Source organism: Phascolarctos cinereus, unplaced genomic scaffold (assembly GCF_003287225.1).
Source record: "Phascolarctos cinereus isolate Bilbo 61053 unplaced genomic scaffold, phaCin_HiC Scaffold_726;HRSCAF=1367, whole genome shotgun sequence".
In the NCBI taxonomy this organism is placed as follows: Eukaryota; Metazoa; Chordata; class Mammalia; order Diprotodontia; family Phascolarctidae; genus Phascolarctos; species Phascolarctos cinereus.
The window spans coordinates 408,367,567-408,390,249 of record NW_027556098.1 but is presented as its reverse complement, the minus strand read 5'-3'; the positions used below and the strand labels follow the sequence as shown (position 1 = coordinate 408,390,249).

At 56.4% G+C, this 22,683-nt stretch overlaps 2 protein-coding genes across 11 annotated transcripts in view; one reads left to right on the top strand and one right to left on the bottom strand.

Annotated features, from left to right (window-relative positions):
* The window catches only part of SIPA1L3 (signal induced proliferation associated 1 like 3), a 161,039-nt gene extending 154,561 nt beyond the window's left edge, over nucleotides 1–6,478 (top strand). For all 9 annotated transcript variants that reach the window (XM_078145812.1, XM_020978877.2, XM_078145806.1 and 6 more), the window contains 3 exons: nucleotides 380–509; nucleotides 5,591–5,672; nucleotides 5,913–6,478. In XM_078145812.1, the coding sequence (XP_078001938.1) occupies nucleotides 380–509; nucleotides 5,591–5,672; nucleotides 5,913–6,062 (362 nt within the window). In that variant the 3' untranslated portion in view covers nucleotides 6,063–6,478. The remainder of the gene's footprint in view (nucleotides 1–379; nucleotides 510–5,590; nucleotides 5,673–5,912) is intronic.
* A 4,425-nt stretch (nucleotides 6,479–10,903) lies between these two features.
* Nucleotides 10,904–21,094, bottom strand: DPF1 (double PHD fingers 1). Of its 2 annotated transcripts, none has more exons than XM_020978824.2 (11): nucleotides 20,663–21,094; nucleotides 20,426–20,533; nucleotides 18,164–18,291; nucleotides 17,416–17,505; nucleotides 16,672–16,750; nucleotides 16,076–16,207; nucleotides 15,318–15,368; nucleotides 14,782–14,901; nucleotides 12,632–12,744; nucleotides 12,202–12,352; nucleotides 10,904–12,055 (listed from the first exon to the last, which is right to left on the bottom strand). In XM_020978824.2, the coding sequence occupies exons 1-11, from the start codon at nucleotides 20,745–20,747 to the stop codon at nucleotides 11,985–11,987; spliced, it is 1,128 nt and encodes a 375-aa protein (XP_020834483.2). In that variant the 5' UTR covers nucleotides 20,748–21,094; the 3' UTR covers nucleotides 10,904–11,984. The 2 variants fall into 2 exon arrangements, with proteins under 2 accessions (XP_020834483.2, XP_020834499.2); XM_020978840.2 differs by having other exon boundaries at nucleotides 12,202–12,283; nucleotides 20,663–21,091.
* Between the last annotated feature and the right edge of the window lie 1,589 nt (nucleotides 21,095–22,683).

Sequence of the window (22,683 nt, the reverse complement as noted above, 5' to 3'; positions counted from 1 at the left end):
ACGGCGACAGTCCAGCCTCGTCTCAGCGTTCAGACGTGCCTGCTTTGTGTGTCTGGGGTCGGGGGAACCGCTCTGTCCCCTGAAGCCCGGAGAGCTCTACCCTCCTCCCCGACTCCCCAGCCCGGGGCCATGGCTTTGAACTGGCCTCAGCTTCAGCTGCCTCGCCGAGTGTCGAATTCCACACCTGCCGTGTGGGCTCTGTGGTGGACTGGGCACTATGCTAACCGTCCCTGCTTCCCAGAGGCCCCCATTCTAACCGGGGGGGACCTTTGTGATCCCTTTCGCCCTGAGCCCCTGCCCCAGACCCCCTTTGCCCTTCCAGGCTGGCTTCCACCGAGCTCCCTCGAAGCACGCTGACTCGGTCTTCTCCCCCTGACAGTGCAGCGAGCAGTCTCTCTCTTCTCTCTCAATGACCCGGCCCCGAGCCCCAGCGTCGCACCAGCACACAGCCCGGTCCACTCGAGCCTGGAGAGGACGCCCACCCCCCCCCGAATGACCCCCACCATGAGGTGAGGCACCACCCACTAGGGGGAGCGGGGCATGGCACGGGGGCCAGGGACGAGCATCCCGCAGCAAGCATTTATTAAACGCCTCCTGTGTGCCCGGCACTAAGCAGCAGGCATGTCGAGAAAGTCCCATGGCGGTCCCTGTCCTCAGGGGGCTTACGGTCTAGGTACAGACAAGCTCTAGCCTGGAGAGCCTGGAGAGCCCTCGGGCTTAGGTAAGACCCGGCCCCTCCCCGCCTCCATCCTGGTGCGGCGAGGCCAGGCGCCGGGCCAAAAGGAAGGCGTCTGTGAGGGGAGGGATCCCGGGTCCTGGGACTGGGGTGGTATCGAGGCAGGACGCTGAAGAGACCCAAAGGTTCTGAGACACGGGGGGGGGCACAGCCCAGGGGTTTGACAGGCAGAGACAGTGTTTGTCAGTCAGCAGGGGTTTATTAAGCGCCAACTGTATGCCAGGCCCTGTGCTAAGCATGGGGTGTGCAGAAAGAGGCAAAAGACAGTCACGGTCTACTGGAGGAGACGGCGTGCACAAAGCAAGCTCTGGCCAGGATAAGCGGGATAATTAACAGACGGGAGGCATTAGAATGGAGAGAGGCTAGGGAAGGCTTGCTGGGACTTAAAAGGAGCCAGGAAGGTGGGCGGTCAGAGCAGAGGAGGGAGAGCAGTCAGGGCCTGGGGGACGGCAAGAGAGAACGGGGAGGGGGCTGAGCCGAGAGGTGGAGGAGGCCAGGGGCGCTGGATAGGAGAGTCCGTGGTGAGGGGAGCGGGCCCGGAAAGGGAGGAGGGGCAGGTTAGGACGGGCTTTGAAGGCACTTCGTACGTGATCCTGGAGAGGCACCTGGTGGAGGCGGTTCAGTCGTACCTGTCCTCTGTGGGTGGGAAGTAGGGAGTCAGCAAAGGTCTTCGAGCAGAGGACGTGACATATCATCTCTCTGTAAGAAGGTGGATGTTTTAGGATTGGGGGGCTGGGGCATGGCTGGGGAAGGAAGTGGGCTTAATAACGAAATCAGCCAGCATTTCTACAGCACTTTACAGATACCTCATTTGATCCACACAGTAACCCTGGGGTGTAGGTGCTGTGTTATTCCTGTTCAGCAGATGAACATACTAAGGCAGACAGGGTCTAAGCGACTTGCCCGGGGCACACAGCAATTATCTGAGGTCAGATTTGAACTCAGGTCTTCCTGACCCTTAAGCCTGGTGCTCTGTCCACAAAGCCACCTCTCTACTCCTCAATTGCCAGGCAAGGCCTTGAAGGATCAAGGTGCGGAAGCGAGAGGAATTAGCAGAGAGTGGGCCACGGGGCGGGGAAGGGGAGCTGAGCGAGTTCACACCAGATGTGACCTGGGGGCTCGGTCTTGGAAAAACAAGAGGCAGTTCATCCAGGGAGGATTGGAAAGAGGAGGGAGGCGCAAGGCTGTGGGTGAGCATGAGAAGCGGAAAGAAGCTTGCCCAGTTAGGGCAGAGGGTGAGATGAGGAGCTGGCAGAAGAGCAGTCAGCTGTGCAGTGAGCACCCCCCAGAACTTCCAGATAGACCTAGAAGACACGCCAGGCTGGGTAGTGGTGGGAAAATCCAAGAAAAAGTCCGAAGGAGACATTTTTCTAGCCCAGATCAGCTCAGGGAGATAGAGAGTTCTGTGGAAACTGGGTCTGGCCGGGGAGCGCACCCTCGGAGTGCTCTGACCTGAGGCTGTGCAGCAGGAAAGAGGGCCCCAGGCCCAGAGGGGGATACTGAGACCAGCTTTGGCACCCCCCACCCAGTCCTGGGTCATTGATTTAGGACAGACCGAGAAGGTACCTGCACCGAGGGGTGGCCATTCCAGGGTAAGGAATTGGGAGTCAGTCAAGTCCAAGGTCAGGAAATAGGTTGGAAGAATGTACACACCAAGGAGGGGCAGTCTCTGACCCTCGCTGGTGACCTGAGCCGGCAGCAGTGTGGCTTCAATCGCGGGGGCAGAGCAGGGGCTCAGATCTAGCTTTAGCCCAGTCTGAAGCCTGCAGAGGAATGACCTTGGCAGGAACCCCAGACCAAACAGAAACCTCCAGTCCTATCACGTAGAGCCAGCAGAGCCGCTCAGCTGAACGGTACGGCCAGAGTCCAGCGGCATCTGCTCTTGCTCGGACCCAAGCCCAGGTTGGAAGCTTGCAGAGCTCAGACCGAGGGGCGATGAACAGACTTCGCCCTAGAGCGGACCATTTGGAGAGCATTGAAAGCGTGCAGGTCCCCAACCTGTACCCCAAATTCTGGAATAACCCAACACCCAATACCCCCAAGGAGGCGGCAGCAGGACCAGCCTAGACCTTCCCTCCACGAGGGTGGCAAAGTCCAGCCCTGACGTCTGATCAGAAGTCAAAAAGTAGACAGGAAAATGGCCAATAAAAAAAGAACCTGGCCATAATAAGCTGTCATGGTGTCAGGGTCACTCAAAACAAATGCAAAAGAAGGGAGTGACTCCAAGATGTCTACAGACAGCCTCAGAGAAAAATGCAGCTTAGACTCATTCAACTAGATTCCTAGGAGACATAAAGCAAAAGTTTCAAAAGGAGTTTAAAATATTTTTCTAAATGAAATAAGACCATTAGAGGAAAAAAGAGGGGAAGGAAGGGTGGGATGGATGGCGGGAACCGAGGGAAGGACGAGTGGACGGCAGGAATCGGGGAGGGTACAGTGGCAGTGAGGGCCTCACTAAGGTCAGATACTGTGACCCTGTAGTCCCTCCTCCTGGGCTGTCCTCATTCCCAGCCCCCAAAGCCCATCTCTGGGCCAGTGTGTTTCCCCTCTCCTGGCCTCTCTGGGCCTGGTGAGGTTCCCAGGCCTCAATGGAAGCAGACACCCAAGAGCCTTCTACCCCATTCCCCTCCGCCACATCTCCTGGAGACCACTGAGCCCCAGACGGGGCCTGACCCCAGCCAGCCTCCACTCCTTCCCGCAGGCCCAGGCACAGAGCCATACTGGTGCCAGGGACCAAGCAGGCAGAGAGCTGCCACTTCCACGTTTGGGTGACTCATCTAAGCCATGGGTTGGGGCAGAACCAGTTGTCTGGTCTGCCAGCCCAGGAATCTGGCTGGGCTCAATTTCAGGAAACCCAGTAACCAGATAGGAATGTCTTTATGAGCCACATGCCCACTCATGGGATCCGTATGCCAAATTAGGGGGCAGGCCTTTGTCTGTGTGTTGGGCACCAAAGGGCGACATCTGGTGGTGAGAGTTGGCCATGGCAGCCCAGAGCTTCAGGCCCATTAGGGGTGCCACTGCCCCTTATCCCTCCTTATTCTCCCATAAATTGGAGGTCTTCCCCTCTCATGGGGACAGCTGCAGGAAGTAGCTGCTTCCCAGCAAGGGGATCCTGTCTCTGCCGCCCCCTCCAGGTCTCCTTCCCAGACACACTGGCCTCCCAAGTTGGGGCTGGGCTTCCACCATTCCCAGTTTGCTCTTAATGCCCCCTTGTTCGTACAGCTTCCAAGCAGCCACTCCTGTTTTGGGGTCCAGACCCGCCTCAGTTTTCCATCTTCCTTGGTTCTTAGATATCTTCCAGCCCTCTGTACCTCGCTCATCTTTGGGTCCAAGGCAGAGAAGAATTTGTTTTCTAGACCACCTGCTACCTGAGTCCCAGACAGCTGACAGAAGCTGTTCCCTTCCCACCACCCCCCACTTTGATCCATGAGTCTTTGGGAAAATCCAGGAGCAGCCATATAGTGTGAAGGCAGGGGACTGGACTGGATGACCCACTCATCCTTTCTGTCTGGAATCCAGACTTGCTGGGTGTCGGACTCCCCGAGGAGGTACCGGAGGCTTCGTCCCAGATGTCTGCTCAGTACGGATGGATTGAGGTTCCGTCCAGTGCGCGTGCCTGTTTCTGGGAAGCTGGTGCAGCTGGCTCTTCTGGGACTTGCTGCCTGGGGGCTGTGGGGTGGATTTTGGTCCCCTCAGAAGGCTGGAGCCTGGCTGGGGTCAGGCCCCTGAGCCTCTGACAGCACCTGCTTGACCAGAGGTGAAGTCATGCAAGATCCTAACAAAGGGGCATCCCGGTCCCCCAGGACCCTTCTCACTGGGGGCAGTGGTACTCTGGTGGGAGAGACAGAACACGCTCCACCCACCCCACCTTCAGGAAGAGGCTCTGGGCCCTGCACCATACTGTATGTGTCTTGGGCCTGCAGGCCCAGGCAGAAGAGAAGAGGGGCCCTATCACCCACCCTAAGGCCGACGCTGTTCTATTTTCTGCATCTTCTTTCCCCTGCGCCCCTTCACTAACCCAGGGCCTCTGTAGCAAACCTCCATGACAAGAGGCCCAGTACAGGGCACAGGACACAGAGGTCACGCCACCAGCCCAGCCTACTGGTCCCCCTCCCCCAGCAGGCCTCTCAGCACATCTCTGGTCTGTGGTTCCTGTGACCTAGAACACGGCCGGCATCCCCAGGGGCCCCAGGCCAGAGCTAATGGGAACCTGGCAAGGAAGGCCTGGGCCCCGTCGCCTGGCCCACAGTATTCTTGCCTGTGGGGGCCAGACTCCCCATGGGCTCCCCCAAGCACTGGCTGCCACAGAGGGAGGCTCGGGGGATGACTCTTCCCTCTCATCCAGAGTTCTTTGTGCCGCCCCTCCTTGGACTTCCACTCTTAGGAGAGGAGCCTGGAGGTTTGGTCTGGAGCAGAACTTCCCGGGGCAGGGGACGTGTTGGGAAATTGCTTTGTAGACACACAAGGATGAAGACTCAGCCCCCCCCCAACGAGGAAGATGTAGGGGTGCCAGAGAGCCCTCCTGGCACTCGGGGCATCGTGGGTGCCACGGTGGGCCCCTGAACCTCCTCAGTGCCCAGAGATGGGGGCTGAGGAGGGAAGATGGTGTGGTGCACCACACCTTGCACTGGGAGGCAGGAAGACCTGAGTTCGAATCCATGCCCAGACTCTTACGCACTTGAGGCACTCTATGCCTGTTGCCTCATCTGTGAAATGGGGATCGCAGTAGGGCTGTCACGAGGTTTTAATGGTTCTGAGGTGCTCCGCGAGCATCAGAAGGCTCAGTACGTCCTTGTACAAGAGGACCCGTGGCCTTGTGGGGGCTGACTCTGCCTCTCCCCATCCCTGCAGCGAGGAGCCCCCCGTGGACCTGCCGGGGAAGGTGTACCAGCTGGAAGTGATGCTGAGGCAGCTGCACAATGACCTTCAGAAGGTGAGAGAAGTGGGACTGGGGTCCGGGGGCAAGTCTCGCCTCAGCTCTTCCTTCCCTTGCTGGGTGACCTTGGGTAGATAGGTGCCCTGCCCTCTCTGGACCTAGCGTCCCACGTTCCTCCTCTGTGCCCCCTCCGTAAGGCAGCCTTGCGGAGAAGCGATGGCAGATTCCCAGCCTGTCGCTTCCCAGGCCCCACAGATGCCCTTCGGCCCAGCACCTCATGGCCTTTGTTCTCTGTAGGAGAAGCAGGACAAGGTGGTCCTGCAGACAGAGGTGGCCACCTTGAGGCAGAACAACCAGCGACTGCAGGAGGAATCGCAGGCGGCCAATGAGCAGCTGCGGAGGTTTGCCCAGATCTTCTCCAGCACGGTGGAGAAGAAGGAGCCCTGAAGGCAAGGGCCTCCCCCACCCCCCACCCTCGGGGCCCCATGCTGCTCACTGCCTCTTCCCCTCGGGCGGCATGGGGTGCCAGGCTGTCCTGAAGGCCCGGGTGGAGACGGGGTCCTTGGAGTCACCTGGGCTTGAGGGCATGAAGAGGCTCCCCCACCCAGAGGCCCTTGGGGCAGTGTGCCCACACTAAGTGACCAGTCTTCCTCGCTGTCATGAAACTTTGAACCCACTGGCCAGCCCTTGGTATATTGAGTTCCAATGCAATACAGAAACCCTTTGGACCAGCTGGGACGGTGGGGGAAGGTAAGGGGCACACCTCACCCACCTGCTCCCTTCTATCAAGTTCCGAAAAACCTCGGAGCTCTTTTTTCCAAGCTAAAGTACTTTCTAGTAAACCCAAGATGGAGAAATCCCAATGTTCAGAGTGTAAATGTTCTTTATTGAGAGAGAGAGAGAGAGAGAGAGAGAGAGAGAAACACTATATTTGTATAAATAGGACAGTTTGTAGTCTCTTTTTCTGAGACTTGTCTAGCCGCCATGGGCAGCCTGCTTGGCCCGGTGGTCCTGGAACCAAAGGGTGGGATTGGGGCTGCTGATGGGCTTACCCCCTTCGTCCTCCCCCCCGCCCCTCAGAGCCTGCTCAGCACTGATGCCAAACTACTGAATCTAGACTGTGGCTGAGGCCTGGGGTCTCGGGGGCCCGTGGGGAGGCTGCAGGTGGCCTTGGTCCCCTACCCCAGCTCCCCCTGAGCTCCACTTCCTTCATTTTCCTGAACGTGGGGTCTAAACCCCACCTCCCTCCCATCTCTTCCCCTGTTAAGGAGGGGCCAGAGCGGGAGGGTTAGAAAGGACTTTTCTTTCCTCTTTTTTCCTTTGAAAGCCACCAGGCTCATTGGGCTCTGGTTGAGGCTTCAGGCCTGCTCCTATAGGACACCCACTGTGGAGCAGGTGCCCCCCAGGGCAGCCCCTCCCTTGCTGCCTGCAGCTTCTCTAAGGCAATAAGGAATGACGGGCCAGGCTGCAGGCCTGTGCACCTGGCCCCGGCAGCTACATGTGGTACTATGCTGGGAGCTTAGGAAAAGAGCAGCTGGTTTGTTTTTTTTTTCTTTAAAAAAAAAGTATAAATATAATATATATTTATTTTTTCATGCAAAGCCACCACAGAACAATTCAGTAGTAATCCTCTGTGGATCTGTTTCCAGCCTCATGCTGAGGACACAATCTACAAACCCACGTTTCCCATAGATCTCTCACTCCAAGTGGAGCCTTGCCCTGAGACACCCCAGGCCATTCAAACACCCGGGCCACTCGAACACCCAGTCCCCTATGGCCGGGGCGGGGGTGGGCGGTCTTGGGAGCCCTGGAGGCTCCAGCGTCCTCCGTGGCCCAGAGTCGAAGAAAGCCACTTTGGGGTCCGGAGACTTGGGCTGTGGCTAGATTGGTTTTTTCCTCCAAAGAATCCTCTGGTCCTGCCTAGAACAGAGGGGTGTGCTTAGCAACAGATCTGGGTCTCCTGTTCCTCCCCTGACATGGCTGCAGGCAGATCTGGGGCCCTCAGGACCACAAAGCAGCGCGCCCCCCCCACCCCAGCCTCAGCATTTGTCTCACACCCCCCTTGATGGGGCCATCTCCCTGGTGCAGGAAGGGGGGAGGAGAAAGGGAAAGGGGAAGGGATGTTCACCACATCTTCCTCTGATGTAATTAGGCCCCTTCAGTTTCAAACCAGCTCAGTCCTGATTAGATGAGAGAGAGCAGGGGATAAAATATTGGAGATGGGAAGATGTACCCATAAATCTAGCTGCCCCTCCCCCTGCCCTTGCCCTGCCAGATGGGCACCAGTGAGGCCCTGGCGAGTGTGGCTGAAGCTGCTCCTGGCCCTCCCATTCCTGGTCCAGTGACCTTACTGCGATGTCCCTCCTGGCCCATCTCTGGGGTCTCCCTAGCGGGGCCCCCACCCTCCAAATGCTTTTGTGTCCCCCCCCCCATGTCTAGGGATCATTCAGATCATTCTGGGGCTTGATTGTATACATTGACCAAGTGTAAATTACGGCTGGTGTGGTTTCTTGTTATCATTTTGTGAGGATCTATACAGGTAAAATCTGTCTATTTAATTTTGCCCTGGCATTCTTCCTGATGGTTGACAGCAGCAACTTTTCCTGTGTCAACTGGATTTTTTTGTTTTTTATTGGAGGGGCGGGTGGGTGGGGACATTCTTTTTTTGTCACTGTTATTCCCCTCAGTCTTGAGATTAGGGGTTTTGTTTCTGGAAGTTTCAGAGGAAATAAATGTTTCATAGAAATTGCTTGTTCTTGCTGCCTGGGTCTGGGATACGAATCGAGAGGGGAGCCTGGCAAGCCTACGTCGGGTGTCTTCTGCTCAAATGCCCCGGGCCCACCCTGACTGCTTCTTTGTAAGGGAGAGCAGTCTAACGACAGCACAGACCGCTGAAGGAAGAGGGAGTGCCCCATCTTGTGAGCTGTGTGAGCAGGGCCTGGCGTCCCAGGAGTGCTTCTAACCGGAGCTTCCAACTAAGTCTGATCTTATTTCTCCAGCCTAGTGTCTTTCGAATACTGGCCCTGGCCCTGGCCCGCTCCCGTTCAAGGAAGTGCTCTTCACAGTGTGTAGGTTTGGGACAGGGAATGAAGCCAGCTGCCTAACAGATTGGTTTCCTCTCCACCCCCACCACTCCTACATTGGCAAGTTCTGGGTGGTATTCCATGAGTTTCTGTTCCACGGCTGGCCAACAGACCCTATCCTGCCCCGAGGATCCTCAGACCGTCATTGGGGGGAATGTGGAGAGCAGGAGGGTAGCTGCTGCCCTGGGTCAGGCCAGTTCTCTTTCCTGCTAATGGACTGGAATCTATCCCTAGTCTGAGTGCCGACCACCCACAGACCCATAGCCTAGGTCCCAGAATGGTGGTCCTAAACCCACCCAATCCTTCCAGTGGATCAGTCCTGGCCAAATCCCTAACCACAGAAAAAGCTGGAAGCCAGGCCTCAGCTCCATCCCCACGTTCGTCTGACTCCTGGCCACAGAGTGACAGGTCCCAAACCAGTGCTCTAACCCTGACCCATCTGATCCCTAATCCACCCACCAGTGGAGCTTTCATCTTGGCCACAAACTGACCTCCCCAGGATGAGGGCGAATGGCCCTGTTCCCACTGCCAGGTAGCCAACTGAGGGCCCATGCCTAAGCAGCAAGTGCTGAGGTACACTGGGAAGTCGCCTAGGGAAGGCTTGAGCCCCAGACTGTCAGTGATGGCTCAAATGGTCTTTTTCCTGAGCTCATCCATTATCAGAGGGCCAGAGTGGATTTCAACACCTTACCTCCCCAGCAGGAATCTTTCAGCCAGAAAGTTATCTAGAACAGAGCTTCTGGAAATAACATCTTAAAATGGCAGACCTGAAAAGACCTTGGAGGCTCCCTGGGCTGGTAGCACGCATAAGGGAAACTGAGACCCTGGGGTGCCGGCACCCAGGCCACTGTACCAGCTTTCCCCATTCCCGCAGCCGTCCTCTGTGTCTCTGCATTTCAAGGGGAGGGGCGAGATCTCACTCCCCCCCAGGAATCTAGCTCAAGTTGGGAGATTTGGTAGGAATGTGAAATTCACCTCCAGGTTGCAGTACCCAGCATCTCCCAAGCACACCCTCACTCACAGCCCATCTCCTTACCCTCCACCTCATCTCTCCATCTGCTTCTCTTGGACACCCTCTGGCATTTGACTTTGCCAAGCTTTCTGGGTGTCTCCTTCCATCTGGGCCCCCAGTTTTCAGGAGTCTGACCCTCTGTCTCCTGATCCTGCCATCACCACCTGAGCTCCCTGCCTCTTCCTCTCTGCGCTGACTGCTTTCCTTGGGTCTCTTGTACTCCCCTCCTTACCATCTACATCAGTCTCTTCCGGAGCCAGTCTCCCTCCTGACCACTTTCTCTTGCCCTCTGTCTGTCTGCCCTCTTGCTAGGTCACTTGCACCGTTCGTGGCCTCTCCTAATCTGTCTCTTCTCCCCTCCCCCCTCCCCCCTCGCCTCTCTCTCTGTCTCTTCCCTGTCCTTCGCCCTTCCCTTGGGTGCTTGGGGGTGAAGGTGAAGGACAGACTGTTGCCTACACACACGCTCTGTCTCCCTAACAGCAGCAAGGTGAACAGTGTGGGGATATGATACTGCTCTCCCTACCCCCCCCAACAATCCCTTCTCCCACTTCCCACCCTCTGTCTCTGTTTCTTGCTGCAGCAGCTGCCCGTTGCCAGGGCGACCACAGCTGGTCGGGTGTGTGCGGGGGGGGGGGGTGCTGCAGTCTCTACCACCCCATCCCCCCCTTCCCTTTCCTTCTCTTCTCTTCCCAGCTAGGCAGGAGGGGGTGGGGGATGGAGTCAGGGCGGGAGATGGGGAGAAGCAGGGAGAGACGAGATGAGGATTGGAGGAAGATGGGGAGACAAGGAGCGACAGGGAGGGGGATGGGGAGAGAAACGGGGAAAGAAGGGAAGGGTCTGGATGAAGAGGAATACTAGAGAGAAACGGGGTGTTGGAGAGACTTGGGGAGGTAACAGGAAGAGACTGGAGGAAAGTGGGGGAGAGGGGTGATAGGGAGGGTCTGGTGAAGGAAAAGAGAAAGTGGAGGAAATGGGGTGTTGAGGAGGGAGACCCAAGAGGAGGTGGCGTGATAGCCTGGAGGTGTTGGGGAAGAGACTGGGGGAAGATGGGAAGAAAGATGAGTCAAGGAAGAGAAAGACAAAAGCTGGACTAGGGCCCTCACCTCCTCCATCCCTCCCTCCCTCCCTTCCTCCTTCCTGCCTTCCCCACCCCGACAGGGCGCCGACAGAAGGAGGCAGCGGCCAGGGCGCAGCAGGGCCAGGCCCAATTTAATACACAGAACAGGGTGATCCACGGTAGAGGCAGGCAAGGGGGGAGACAGGCTGTACAGGGAGCTGGGGGGATGGGGCCATGGTGCCAGGAAGCCAGGGCCAGCCCATGGCGCCCTGGCCCCCCAGGACCCCCCTCTCCCTGGCCTTGCCTGCTTGCCCAGGAACCCCAGCGTCTTTTGGATACCCCAACAATTAAACACACACGACCACAAGAAACAGCCGCCCCCCTCGCCAACTGCCCTCGAGATGGGCATCAGGGTTCAGGGGACCCCCCTTGCCAAGGGGCCTGGTCCTTGCCTGGCGAGGGGATGGGGATGGGGGAGAAAAAAAACCAGTCCGGGTGCAAACGCTGTGCTTGTCATTCTGGCGGGCGCCGGAGCCCGCCTTGCCCGGCCCCTGCCTACAGTTTGCAGCGGGCATGGGGGAGCGGGCACAAGGAGGGGGCAAGGGGAACAGGACTTTAAAAACCATGGTTCACATCATGCAACGCCCACGGCGGGCACCGCGGGAAGGGGCAGGGGGCAGGCCGAAAAGGGGCAAGCGTGGTGCCTGCCTACCCAGAGCGTGAGGTGGGAAACTGCCTGCGGCTGGGGGGGGGGGCCCAGGAGGGGATTAGACCACCAGCTTCCCCACAGAATTAGGGGAGGGGTCCGCGCAGGAAGTCGGCTCAGGCCCAGTAGGAAACTGAGGGGAGGGGTGCCCACCATCCAGGCCCACCAAGTTGTATAGGTCTCTCTCTGTATATATTACTTTGTCTTTTTTTTTTTAACTTTTTGTCTTTTTCTCTAGAAAAAGGCTCCATCCATGCCCCTACCACTCCCTAGCCGGTGCCCGGCCCCTAGTGCCCGCCCGGAGGCGGGTTATGGCTTTGAGGAGAGCAGCATCCCCAGTACCCACCACCGGGGAGGGAGGCAGGGCGGGGGGGAGGCCGGGGCTGGCACGTACTCCCCTCTGTGGGGGGAAGGGAACCTGGCCCTTTGATGGGCCCCATCCCTGGGGGGTGGGGCTCAGAGTCAGGGAAAGGGGATGGGCAGGTAAGGGAAGGGGCGGGTGAGGCCAGGCCTAGGTGAGGGTGATGTAGGCTGATGCCTTTTCCTTCAGGTGCCGAAGACACAGGTGACAGCTCCAGCTTCCTGTGGGGAGGCCAGAGAGGAAGGGACCCTGGCGTCCAGCTGTCCCCCGCTAGCTCTTCATGCATGCATCCCTCTCCCCAGACACTCCCACCCCGTTCCCTGGGTCACGCCTGCCAGGGCCCCTCTGTCCACCCACCCCAGCTCACCTTCCGGGGGCTCAGCCATGGGGGGGCTCAGGCAGTACATGTGGTAACCACGGTCACAGTCATCACAGAATAGCAACTGGTCCTGGAGGGTAAGACCCATGCGGCTGGCACCCGGTGGCATGGGCACGCGGGAGGGGGGGCGCCGGAGGCCCTGGGGGCCGGGGGGAGGGGGAGGGAGGCTCAGGCGGGGCGGAAAGAGCCCAGGGCTCTAGTCCTCCTGACTCACTGTGGGACCTCAGACGAGCCCTACCCATCCCCTCTCCAGGCCTCAGTTTCCCCCTCTGTTCAGGGACCAGGTGATCTAAGGGGCCTGTTATTCTCTCCATCCCACCAGGGAGTGGGCGTGGGTGCAGAAAGCACCATGGCATGGGGCGGGGGTGGGCTGAAGACACCAGAGAGCCTGGCACTGCTGGGCAGGGTGGGCACTCACATCATTCTCTGAAGTACCACACAAACTGCAAGATTTGCATTCGATGCACTGCCAGCGGTATGTCCTTACAGCTGCAGTCATGTTCACCGTGAATTGTAAACAGGATGGGTGACCTGGAAGGGACAGAGTCCAAAAATGGGCTCGGCATCCCAGACTTAGAAAAGTCCCAGGCCCTTGGAGCTGGGAGGCATTGACAAGGTTGTGGTCGACCCCAACCTCCTTCTCAAGTAGGGAACCCCTCCCCCGTACCCTCCTCCACTGGAGTCCTGTGCACTTGGGTACCTCCAGCGATGGGGAGCGCATTTCCTTTCCCTGAGGCTCTCTCATTATTGGAGTTTTTCCTTACATCAAGCCAAATCAGTCTGCACTCTACATGCACTGCTCCTTGTTCTGGCATCTGTGGTCACCCAGAACATTTCTGTTCCTTCTTAGGAGAAAGTATGGTAGAGCCAGAGGTCCCAGGTTCAAATCCCTACCTCTGATACTAAATCCCTATTATCAGTTTCTTCATCTGTGGAATATGAAGGATAAACCACAATGTTCCATCCAGCATGATCTATAATCCTCCAAGTTCGTTAAAGGACCTGGGTTTGAGTCACTTCCTAGCTGTGTGATGACTCTCCCTGCCCGGGCCTCAGCTTCCTCATCTAGATGTCCTCTGAGCCCCCTTCCACACTGGTAGTCCAGGACAATTCCTCCATATGTTTGATGGAAGTTAGATTAAATGTGTTCCTCTCTTCCTTGTCCTGCTAAATCTCCTCTTGAAGCATTGTGGTAGAATCAAACCTCCCTGCACTCAAAATCACAAGACCTGGGTTCGAATTCTGACTCTACCATTTACCCCAAGGTCACTACTTCTGTTTCCTCATTTGTAGGATTGAGAGGGTCAGCCTCTAAAAAATTCCTTCCAGTTCTAAAACGATATAATTTTCTTTATCTGTAGAAATAACAAATGCAGAGAGCAGAGATTTAGACCTAGGAGGGTTCATAGATGCCCTCTAGAGGCAACTAGGCGGTGCAGGGGATAGAACACTGAACCTGGCCTCAGGAAGACCTGAGTTCAAATCCAGCCAGAAACTTACTGGCTATGTGACTCTGGGCAAGTCACTTAAACCTCTGTGCCTCAGTTTCCTCACCTGTAAAATAAGGATCATAATAGCACCTACCTTCCTGGGGTGTTGTGAGGATCACATAAGAGAATATTTACAAGGTGCTTAGCACAGTGCCTGCCTGGCACATACTAGGTGCTATGTAATTGTTTATTCCCTTCCACCTTCCCCCATCTGATCTTAGTGCCTCATTCTATAGGTGGGGGAAATTGAGACCGAGGAGGGGGAGTAACTTGGCCGATGTCACAGAAGGTAGCAAGCAGCAGAAACAGGATTTGAACCCAGGTCCTCTGAAGCGGGTGCTCTTTCCAAGGCACCACAACCCCCTCCCCAGAAGTAATCAGGTGTCAAGTTTCCCAATGTTTCCCCATCCGTCTTGGCAGACCATTTGATATGGGATGAGAAGTGTTGGAGTGGGGAGGAGATAGACTTTCATTCTGGGGGTACCCACAGGAGGGGGGAGTGGGTGCCCATGTAGTTTTCTAGGATTGGGAGGTCTCTAGCCCTCCCTCCCCTGTCCCAGCCCCCATGCCACCGTACCTCTGAGGAGGACAGAAAAACTCCAGCTCAGAGCGGGGGTGTGATGGCTATGTGGGCATGTGTAAATGTCACCTTTCCCGTTAGCATGGCAGCTCCTTCAGGGAAGGAACTGTTTCTGTTTTGTCTTGCATGGTATATGGCACGTAACAAGTGTTTATTAAATGCTTAACAATTGATCATGCATTGGAAAGAGCATTTGATTTGGAGTCAGTGGGTGAGTTCCAGTCCAAGCTGCTACTTACTAGCTGTGTGACCCAGGTTAAGTCCCTTCCTACCAATGGGCTTCAGTTTCCTTCTCTGTAAGGTGAGGAGGCTGGACCAGAGAACTTCTGAGATTCCCTTCTGTTTTAAACTCTATGATCCATCCTGTGGATATCTCTGACCGGAGATGCCCTAGGAACCACAACTCCCTTCTCTAAGCGACAACGCATGCCTTCTGGGCATCCTGTGTGCCCTGGACTTCCCCTGATCCCTGCCTGGATCCTCTATGGTGGGAGTTACCCGATCGGCCACAGTCAGCACAGGAAATGAGGTCCTCAGGACACCCCGTCTTTTTGGAACCGCCCAGACAGAAGTCACAATAGCCATTGGGGATGACTGTGCCATCTGGAGCCTTCTTGGCTGGAAAACAACAGGAAGGCTTGGGAGGTCCAGCCTGCAGGAACAAGGGTGCCAGCGGTACCCAGCAAGGTGCTCCCCAACCTTCACCCTGCCTCTCTCCCTGCTGTTCTCTCCCTACTGTCGTCTCTGTCCTCTGTCTCTCCCTCTCCTCCATCTTTAGGTGCCTGCCTTCTCCAGCTCCATCTCTCTCTCTCTCTCTCTGACTCACTGTCTCTGTGTCTGTCTCTGAGTCTGTCTCTGTTTCTCTATCTCTTGTCCCTATGTTTCTCTTGGTCTCTCTCTATTTCTGTCACCCTGTGTCTATCTCTCTCTCTCTCTTTCTGTGTGTCTCTATCTCTGTCTCTCTCTGACTCTGTTGTCTTTCCAGCCAAGGAAGAGGGAGATTTGGAGTGGAGCAGATTCAGGAGGTGGGTTACCTGTGTGCTTTCTGTGGGCTTCAGGAATCCAAGCCAGTTCTTTGTAAAACTCTGGGGAGGCAGAGAGATGGCTTGGTACCCTAGACACTGGCACCCTCAATGCCCTCCTCCTCCCCTGGGATGGAGTACTTGGATAGGGCTGCCTTTTTTTAGGCAGGAAGAACTCAAAGGCAGGGCCGTGCTGGGGCCACCCACAGATATACACAGAGCCAGGCGCAGAAAGACACACACAGACAGAGGGACAAGGAAGTGGGAGCCCCAGCAATCTAAGCAGAGAGGGGCCCAGTGGAAGGACTAGGGGACCCCTAGACGCCATCCCTTTGCTCTACGCCCCCTTCCTGGGCATCCCCAGTTATCTGCAGGGAGGGGAAGGGATGGGAGGGGGCTGGAATTCTGGCTGCCCACTTGGCTCAGCAGGCTTAAAGCCCAAGGCTTCCCCATGTGCCCCCAGGCCCAAGAGGAGGGAGGGAAGGAGGCTGAAGTGGAGTGCGTGTGGGGAAATCATCCATCACCCCCCATTGTCATCTCCCCACCCCCTCCCTGATCTCTAATTGAAGCAATAAATCAGACCCAGAAATCTTACGCCCGGGCCAGGGAGAGGGCTGGTCGCCATGGAAACCCCAACGCTGGTGAAGGCGATCGCGACGCCGTGCCAGGCTCCCAAACTTGGGGAGGGAGGCTCCGAGGCACCCGGCCCAGCCCAGCCCAGCCCCCTGGGCTTCTCCTGACGCCCCCCAGGCCCTGCCCCCCCGGCTCACGCTTGTGGTTGTTTTTCCGGTGGAAGGGCAGGGCGTGCCGTTCTGCGTTCTCCTCGCCCTCCTCTTCTGCCAGGTGGGTGTGGGTGTAGTGGTAGCTCAGACCTGGGCGGTTCTTATAACGTTTCCCGCAGACTGGGGGGTGGGGGATGGGGAAGGGAGGGGGCTGATCAGACCTGTCCCCACCACCCCTCTCCTGCCTGCTCCAGACTCATTCATACCCCCACCAGCCACCGTACTCCAGCCCGAGACCCTCCAGGGAATTTGATCGAGCTTGGCCCCAGAGTCGAAGGGACACATCCCAAGAGGCACATCAGACCTGGTCCCCCTGCCACTCTCCTGCTTCCTCTGGCCTCAAACCTTCCCACTCCAGCAGGGTGATCCCCTGCCCCCACAGAGTACAGGAAGGAGGCTTCTGGGGGAACTTTGGCCCCGTCCTCCCAACAAAACAAAGAAACCCACTTTGGGTGGGCCATCAGACCTGCCCCATCTCCCCTCCCCCTAGGCTCCTCCCCGTCCCCTGCCATTAGCCCTCAGCCCAAGATGGGGGAGGGCTCTGGGGGCCCCTCTCCTTTTCCCCACACCTCAAAGGGACTCACTATCGCAGACATACGGCTTGTCCCTGTCCTCCAGGGAGGTAGCGTCTTGGCGTTTCCGAAGCCCCCCAATGCCGTACGCCTGGAAGGAAAACAAGGAAACTTGGAGGGGCTGGGGAAAAGGGAGAGAGGAAGGAGCTGGAAGGATTGAGGCCGGGATTGGGAAAACCCTGAGAGGAAAAGGGCAGGTCAAAGAAGAAAGAGAAGAAATCGATATAGCTAGGAGTATTGAGGGGGATGCAGAACACACGCATGGGAGTGTCAAGGGGCTAGACTGGGGGACCCAGAGGAGACCCTCGGAAGCCAGAGCCTTGGGGGGATATTAAGGAAGAAGAGGGCTGAGGCATTGAAGGGCAGCACTGGACTTGGACTTAAAGGCCTGGTCTTGGGTTTGAGCCTGATTTTGTGATTTAATGACTATGTGACTATGGGCAAGACATTTAACCTCAGCCTCAGTTTGTTGGATTTGTACTGGATGGTGTCTGAGGTCCCCCGCAGCTCTAACATCCTTGGGGGAGATGCTAGGCAGAGCAGATCTGAGGCGCAGGGCAACCGGAGCAGAGACCGTGGGAAATGGGAGGTGAGAAAGAGGAGCCATCGGGAGAGAGATGGGTTCGCCAGGCAGAGAATTCGGCTACTTGGTCGGCCAGGGAAAAACACTAGAGAAGAGGCTCCAGGAGAAGCTGGACTTGGGCCTTGGAGGGGGAGGAGCGGGGGTGGGGGTGGGGGGATCAGGGCCCCAGCTACCTTCCCCTTGGCTTTGTTCTTTCGGCGAGGAATGTCATCTTCCAGATCTTCAACCTCGAGTTCATGGGGAAATTCTAACATCTGTTGCTTCTGGGCAGGAGGAAACAAGTTTTCAGGGAAGGGATGCTTGATATGGGCCAGCAGTATCAGGGATGTGTGAAGCCTGAGCAGGGGCAGCCCCAGGAGGGGTGGGGGCAGGAAAAGTGCTCTGTTGTAGATGAGGGGATGGGGAGGGAACCTTCCACACCAAAAAAAAAAAAGAAAAAAAAAACTCAGGGTAAGAATGTCGGGTAGAGAATGCCCTGAAAGGCTGGAGGAACTAGGGGAAGAGGATTTCTTCAAAGAAGGGGGGGGGAAAATCTCAGCTGCACCCCAAAGGACAGGGAAAGCTGGAGACGGCAGAGAGGAGGGGGACGTGATCTGAACAAAGACTCAGGCATCCAAGGAAACTGGGTGAGAAGACCCTCTAGGAGTGTGGAAACCCCTGAGACTGAAGGGCTGGGCTAGGGATGCTGATTCTTTACAGATGTGGGGAGTCAAGGGAGTTTCTGGAGCAGGAGACAGACATGAAGTGACACTCCCAAGTGTCATCTTGGGAGGATGATTAGAGTGACCTGCCTCACATGGGATGGAGGGGGAAATGTGGTTATCCCAAAACAAGCCTGGAAGAGGTATTGGTAGGATATCTGCCTTGGGGGGGGGTCTCAAAAGGGATGGGGCTGGAGGGGAGTCCTCACTCCCACCCCACCTGACAGTCCATGATGGTTTCTTCTTCCTTCAGTTCTATCTTCTTTTCCCCTGTCTCTGCACATAGTAGGGCCTCTAGAACTGGCCCTTCAGGGAGACCCCCCTCCTTCTTCAGGGGTGTTTCACAGTCTGGGGGAAAGGTGGGAAACAGGGAGGGTCAAAGAAAGGTTGTTTGCCAAGGATCCCCTTCTCTCTCTCTCTCTCTCTCTCTCTCTCTCTCTCTCTCTCTCTCTCTCTCTCTCTCTCTCTCTCTCTCTCTCTCTCTCTCTCCTCTCTGCCTCTTCCCTTTCTTCCCCTTTCCCCTCTCTCTCTCCGTCTCTCTCCCCCTCCCTCCACTCTCTCTCTTTCCCTCCATCCCCCTCCCCCCTCCTTTTCTCCTCCCCCTCCACACATACACATATCTAAGCCCCCCCCCCCCATGGAATCTCTCTAGACAACATGGCCTGAGTCCTGACCTAAAACACTGGGCCACCTTGTGGGATGTTCACAGCAGGACATACTAAGACTGGAACTGAGACAGACACTCAGAAGCTCCCATAGGCCACCCTTAGGGACATACCCTCAGAGATGCACTGAAGCCCTCACTTCTGTGTTCTCAGACACTCAGTCACCATCAGCCACACACAGACACCATCACAAGCATGTCTGCACAGAGTACACGTGCGTGCCGTACGCTTTCTGAGCATGTAGATTTCACCCTGCCAGATGCCACACAGACACACAGACACACACAACCACAACACAACCACACACAATCACCAACACAAACACAGACACAACCACATAGACACAAAACCACACAGATAATCATGAGACAACCACAGAGTCACACAACCACACACAATCACAACACAACCACACAATCACAACACAGCTACACTGACATAACCACACACAACCACACAGACCACAAAACCATAGACACACAATCACAACACAACTACACAGCCAAAATCACAACACAACCACACAATCACCAACACAACCACACAGACAGACACACAATCACCAACACAACCACACACAATCACAACACAACCACAGACACACAATCACCAACACAAACACAGACACAACCACATAGACACAAAACCACACAGATAATCACGAGACAACCACACAGTCACACAACCACACACAATCACAACACAATCACCAACAGAACTACACCGACATAACCACACACAATCACAACACAACCACACAGACACACAACCACACACAGTCACAACACAACCACACACACAATCACAACACAATCACCAACACAACTACACCAACATAACCACACACAAAACCACACAGACACACAATCACCAACACAAACACACAGACACAACTACACATACAATCACCAACACAACCACACACAATCACCAACACAACCACAGACACACAATCACCAACACAGACACAACCATATAGACACAAAACCACACAATCATGAGACAACCACACAGTCACACAACCACACACAATCACAACACAATCACCAACACAACTACACCGACATAACCACACACAACCACACAGACCACAAAAACCACAGACACACAATCACAACACAACTACACAGCCAAAATCACAACACAACCACACAATCACCAACAAAACCACACAGACACAATCACAACACAACCACACAGACACACAATCACCAACACAAATACAGACATAATCACCACACAACCACACCAACACACAACCACACACAATCACACACACACAAAACCACACTTGCAGAATAGCTGCCATCTAGCTCTTGAAGGTGTTTTATATACATTATCTCATTGGAACCTCACAATAACCCTGTGGGGGTAAGTGCTATTCTTATTACCATTTTACAGCTATGGAACTTGACTTGCCCAAGATCTCACCCAATGTCTGAGGCAGGATTTGAACCCGGGTCTTCCTGATTCCAACGCTATTAAATTACTCTGATTCTTAGTTACAGTCAGATAATATGTCACAGCACAGACATAACTAAGCCCAGAGGCCCTGGGTTCAAACCCTAGCTCTTCCACCTTTTAATCGCATGACCTTGGCCTAAACCGTCCCCAGTTCCCTTTCGGCTCTCATTCTATGCTGTCTCTGATATCTATGACAACTTGCAACACAGAGCGCCCCGGATGCCTCTCCCCCCAGCCTCAATACCACCAACACAGGCCCTGGGGGCCGCACACGCTCAGACATAGGCTCAGGTGCTCACGCTGGGCCACGCTCACACTGGGGGCAGGGGCTGGGCTGGGGGCCCCCCACGGACCGATCTTGTACTCGCAGGGTCGCAGCCTGGGGTCCTCCAAGATGTTGAGTCTCCGTTTCTTCCTCCAGCAGCGGGCCGGATAAGTGTAGATCTGTCCAGGGGCCAGACCTGGAGAGGAGGGGGTGAAGGTGGGGAGGCTGTTTAAGCACCTGCCTCCTTCTCCTCCTCCTCCTCCTCCTTCCCCTCTGCCGAGCCCCGCCCCCTCCCCTCCCAATGAGGCCCCGCCCCCGCCCTCACCCGGCCCGCGGTGGGTCTTCTCCATCCAGATGTAGCAGTTGTTCTGGGCCACCCCGGTCTGCGAGTCGAGGAAGGGCAGGCGCATGCTCCGCTCGGCGCACAGGCGCGCGTTGTAGCTGCGGCAATGTTCGATGGCCTCTCGGTAGAAATCCTCGCCCAGGCTGTGGGGAGGCAAAAGCACGCAGGGTCAGCCGAGCACATGCCTCCGGGTCTGGGCCTGGAGACTGGACGAGGCGGCCTGGAGCCCGGGACGCCGAGGGCCTCCGAACCTCCGGGAGCGCCTTGGGCCGTCGGAGGGCACCATTACACTTGGGTCCGGTGCGAACGTTTGGGTGGACCCGGGGCCCCAGCTGGGTAGGGTTTCGGGAAGACGCTGGGACATTATGGCCCAGTCACTGGAGGGTCTGGGAGTCGCTCAAATGTGGGAAACACCAATATCTGGAGAGAGCTGGGACTTGAGGAGGGTGTTGGAACGTAGTGGGGGGAGGGAGGGGGAGGACTGAAAAATAGGAGGTGCTAGAGAGTAGGCCTGGGGTGTCTGGGAGGCGCTGAATAGCAGGGGCTAGTGCCTAGAACATCTGGATTATGCTGGCGGGCCGTGTCCTGGAACGTTGTGGTAGCCTTGAAACTTTGGGGAGTTGCTGGCATATTTGGACAGGAAAAAATAGGAGGAGCTAAAGTCTGGGATGCCGCCTGGGCGGTCGTTCAGTGGGCGGAGAGAGGGATAGAGCCCTTCCCTCGCCTTCCCAGGCTCAGACAGCTTGACCCTCTCTCCCCCGCGGCTGAGCGCTAGGTGGTGCCCACGCCCGCAGGCATCCCCAGCAGCGCGAATGTCCCCGGGTGGGGACGGGGGCGGGGTGAGCGCCAGCAGAGTCCCTGCCCCCCGCTTTAACTCTTCTACGACGCCCCCCCACACACACCATACACGCATATGTACACAACGTAGACTATCCCTACACTGGTGGTGTTATACCCGGAGGACACAAAATCAGACACAGTTACCGCCCTCCCCCCACCCTAGCCTCACTTCCCCCCTCCCTCAGGTATCTCGAAATGGAAGGGATTTTGCAGATCAACTAATCTGATCCCATTGTTTCACCTACACAATCCCAAATACGGGTCAAGGGGTCACCAAATTACACTCGGACCGCAAAAGAAGACAATTCCTCCTTCCTCTCCTTTGGAAATAGGTAGCGGAGGAATTCGCATCCCCATTTGACAGATGAGGACACTGAGGCTCCCCGGGTGACAACCACACCAAAGGCCCTGCACACAGTAGGTGGTCGGGAGGCGTTTGTTGAATTGTTTGGGAATACACAGATTAACACAATGCCACTTGAAGATTCACAGAAGACCAAACCCCTGGTAACACAATCCAGCAGATGAATGCACAATTCTCGGTTACACAGACAGCCACACGAGACAAGCACACAATTACAGGAGACACAATTACAACCCCCCCAACACACATACACACACACACACACACAATCCCACTCCGAGACACACGCTCTGCAGCCCCCGCCCTGTGGAATGGGAAGGGGCGGGGGTGCCGGGCTCACCACCGGACTGGGCTGGGGTTGACCGTGGCCATCTTGCACCTGGCCCGACCCTGGCCCCGGTCACCTCAGAGCTCCGGGGTCTGCAGCGACCTGGCCCTGGCGGGCACTCCATTCATTCTCAGGGTGGGGGTGGGGGCGGGGACATCAACCAACGTGTGGGGGGAGAGGGACTTCCCGGGGCATGCTGGGAAATGTAGTGCGGGGGCGGCAGGGCGGAAGGTGGAGGGAGGGGGTCCGTGCTGTCACCAGAGGCCAAATCTAGGTCTGGCCCTGGGAAGGAGAGGCCCTGGTGGAGGATGGAGACAGGGTGGTGTGAGGCCTGGGCCAGGTGAAAATTCGGAGACAGACCTCTGTCTTGGCACTAACGTGGGCACTGTATGTAGTGGGTGCATGTGTGAAACACATATACCTTTACTGACACCCAGGGTCCTGCTGCCACACACACAATCCACAATGACA

Bases quoted from the DNA above. Each gene is read 5' to 3' on its own strand.
- DPF1 (XM_020978824.2), bottom strand. From the start codon at position 20,747: ATGCGCCTGCCCTTCCTCGACTCGCAGACCGGGGTGGCCCAGAACAAC. The intron at 16,751-17,415 runs GTAGCTGGGGCC...TTTTCCTTCCAG, and splicing joins AGAACAAAGCCAAGGGGAAG to GCGTACGGCATTGGGGGGCT. The intron at 14,902-15,317 runs GTAACCCACCTC...GTTGTTTTCCAG, and splicing joins AGCCCACAGAAAGCACACAG to CCAAGAAGGCTCCAGATGGC.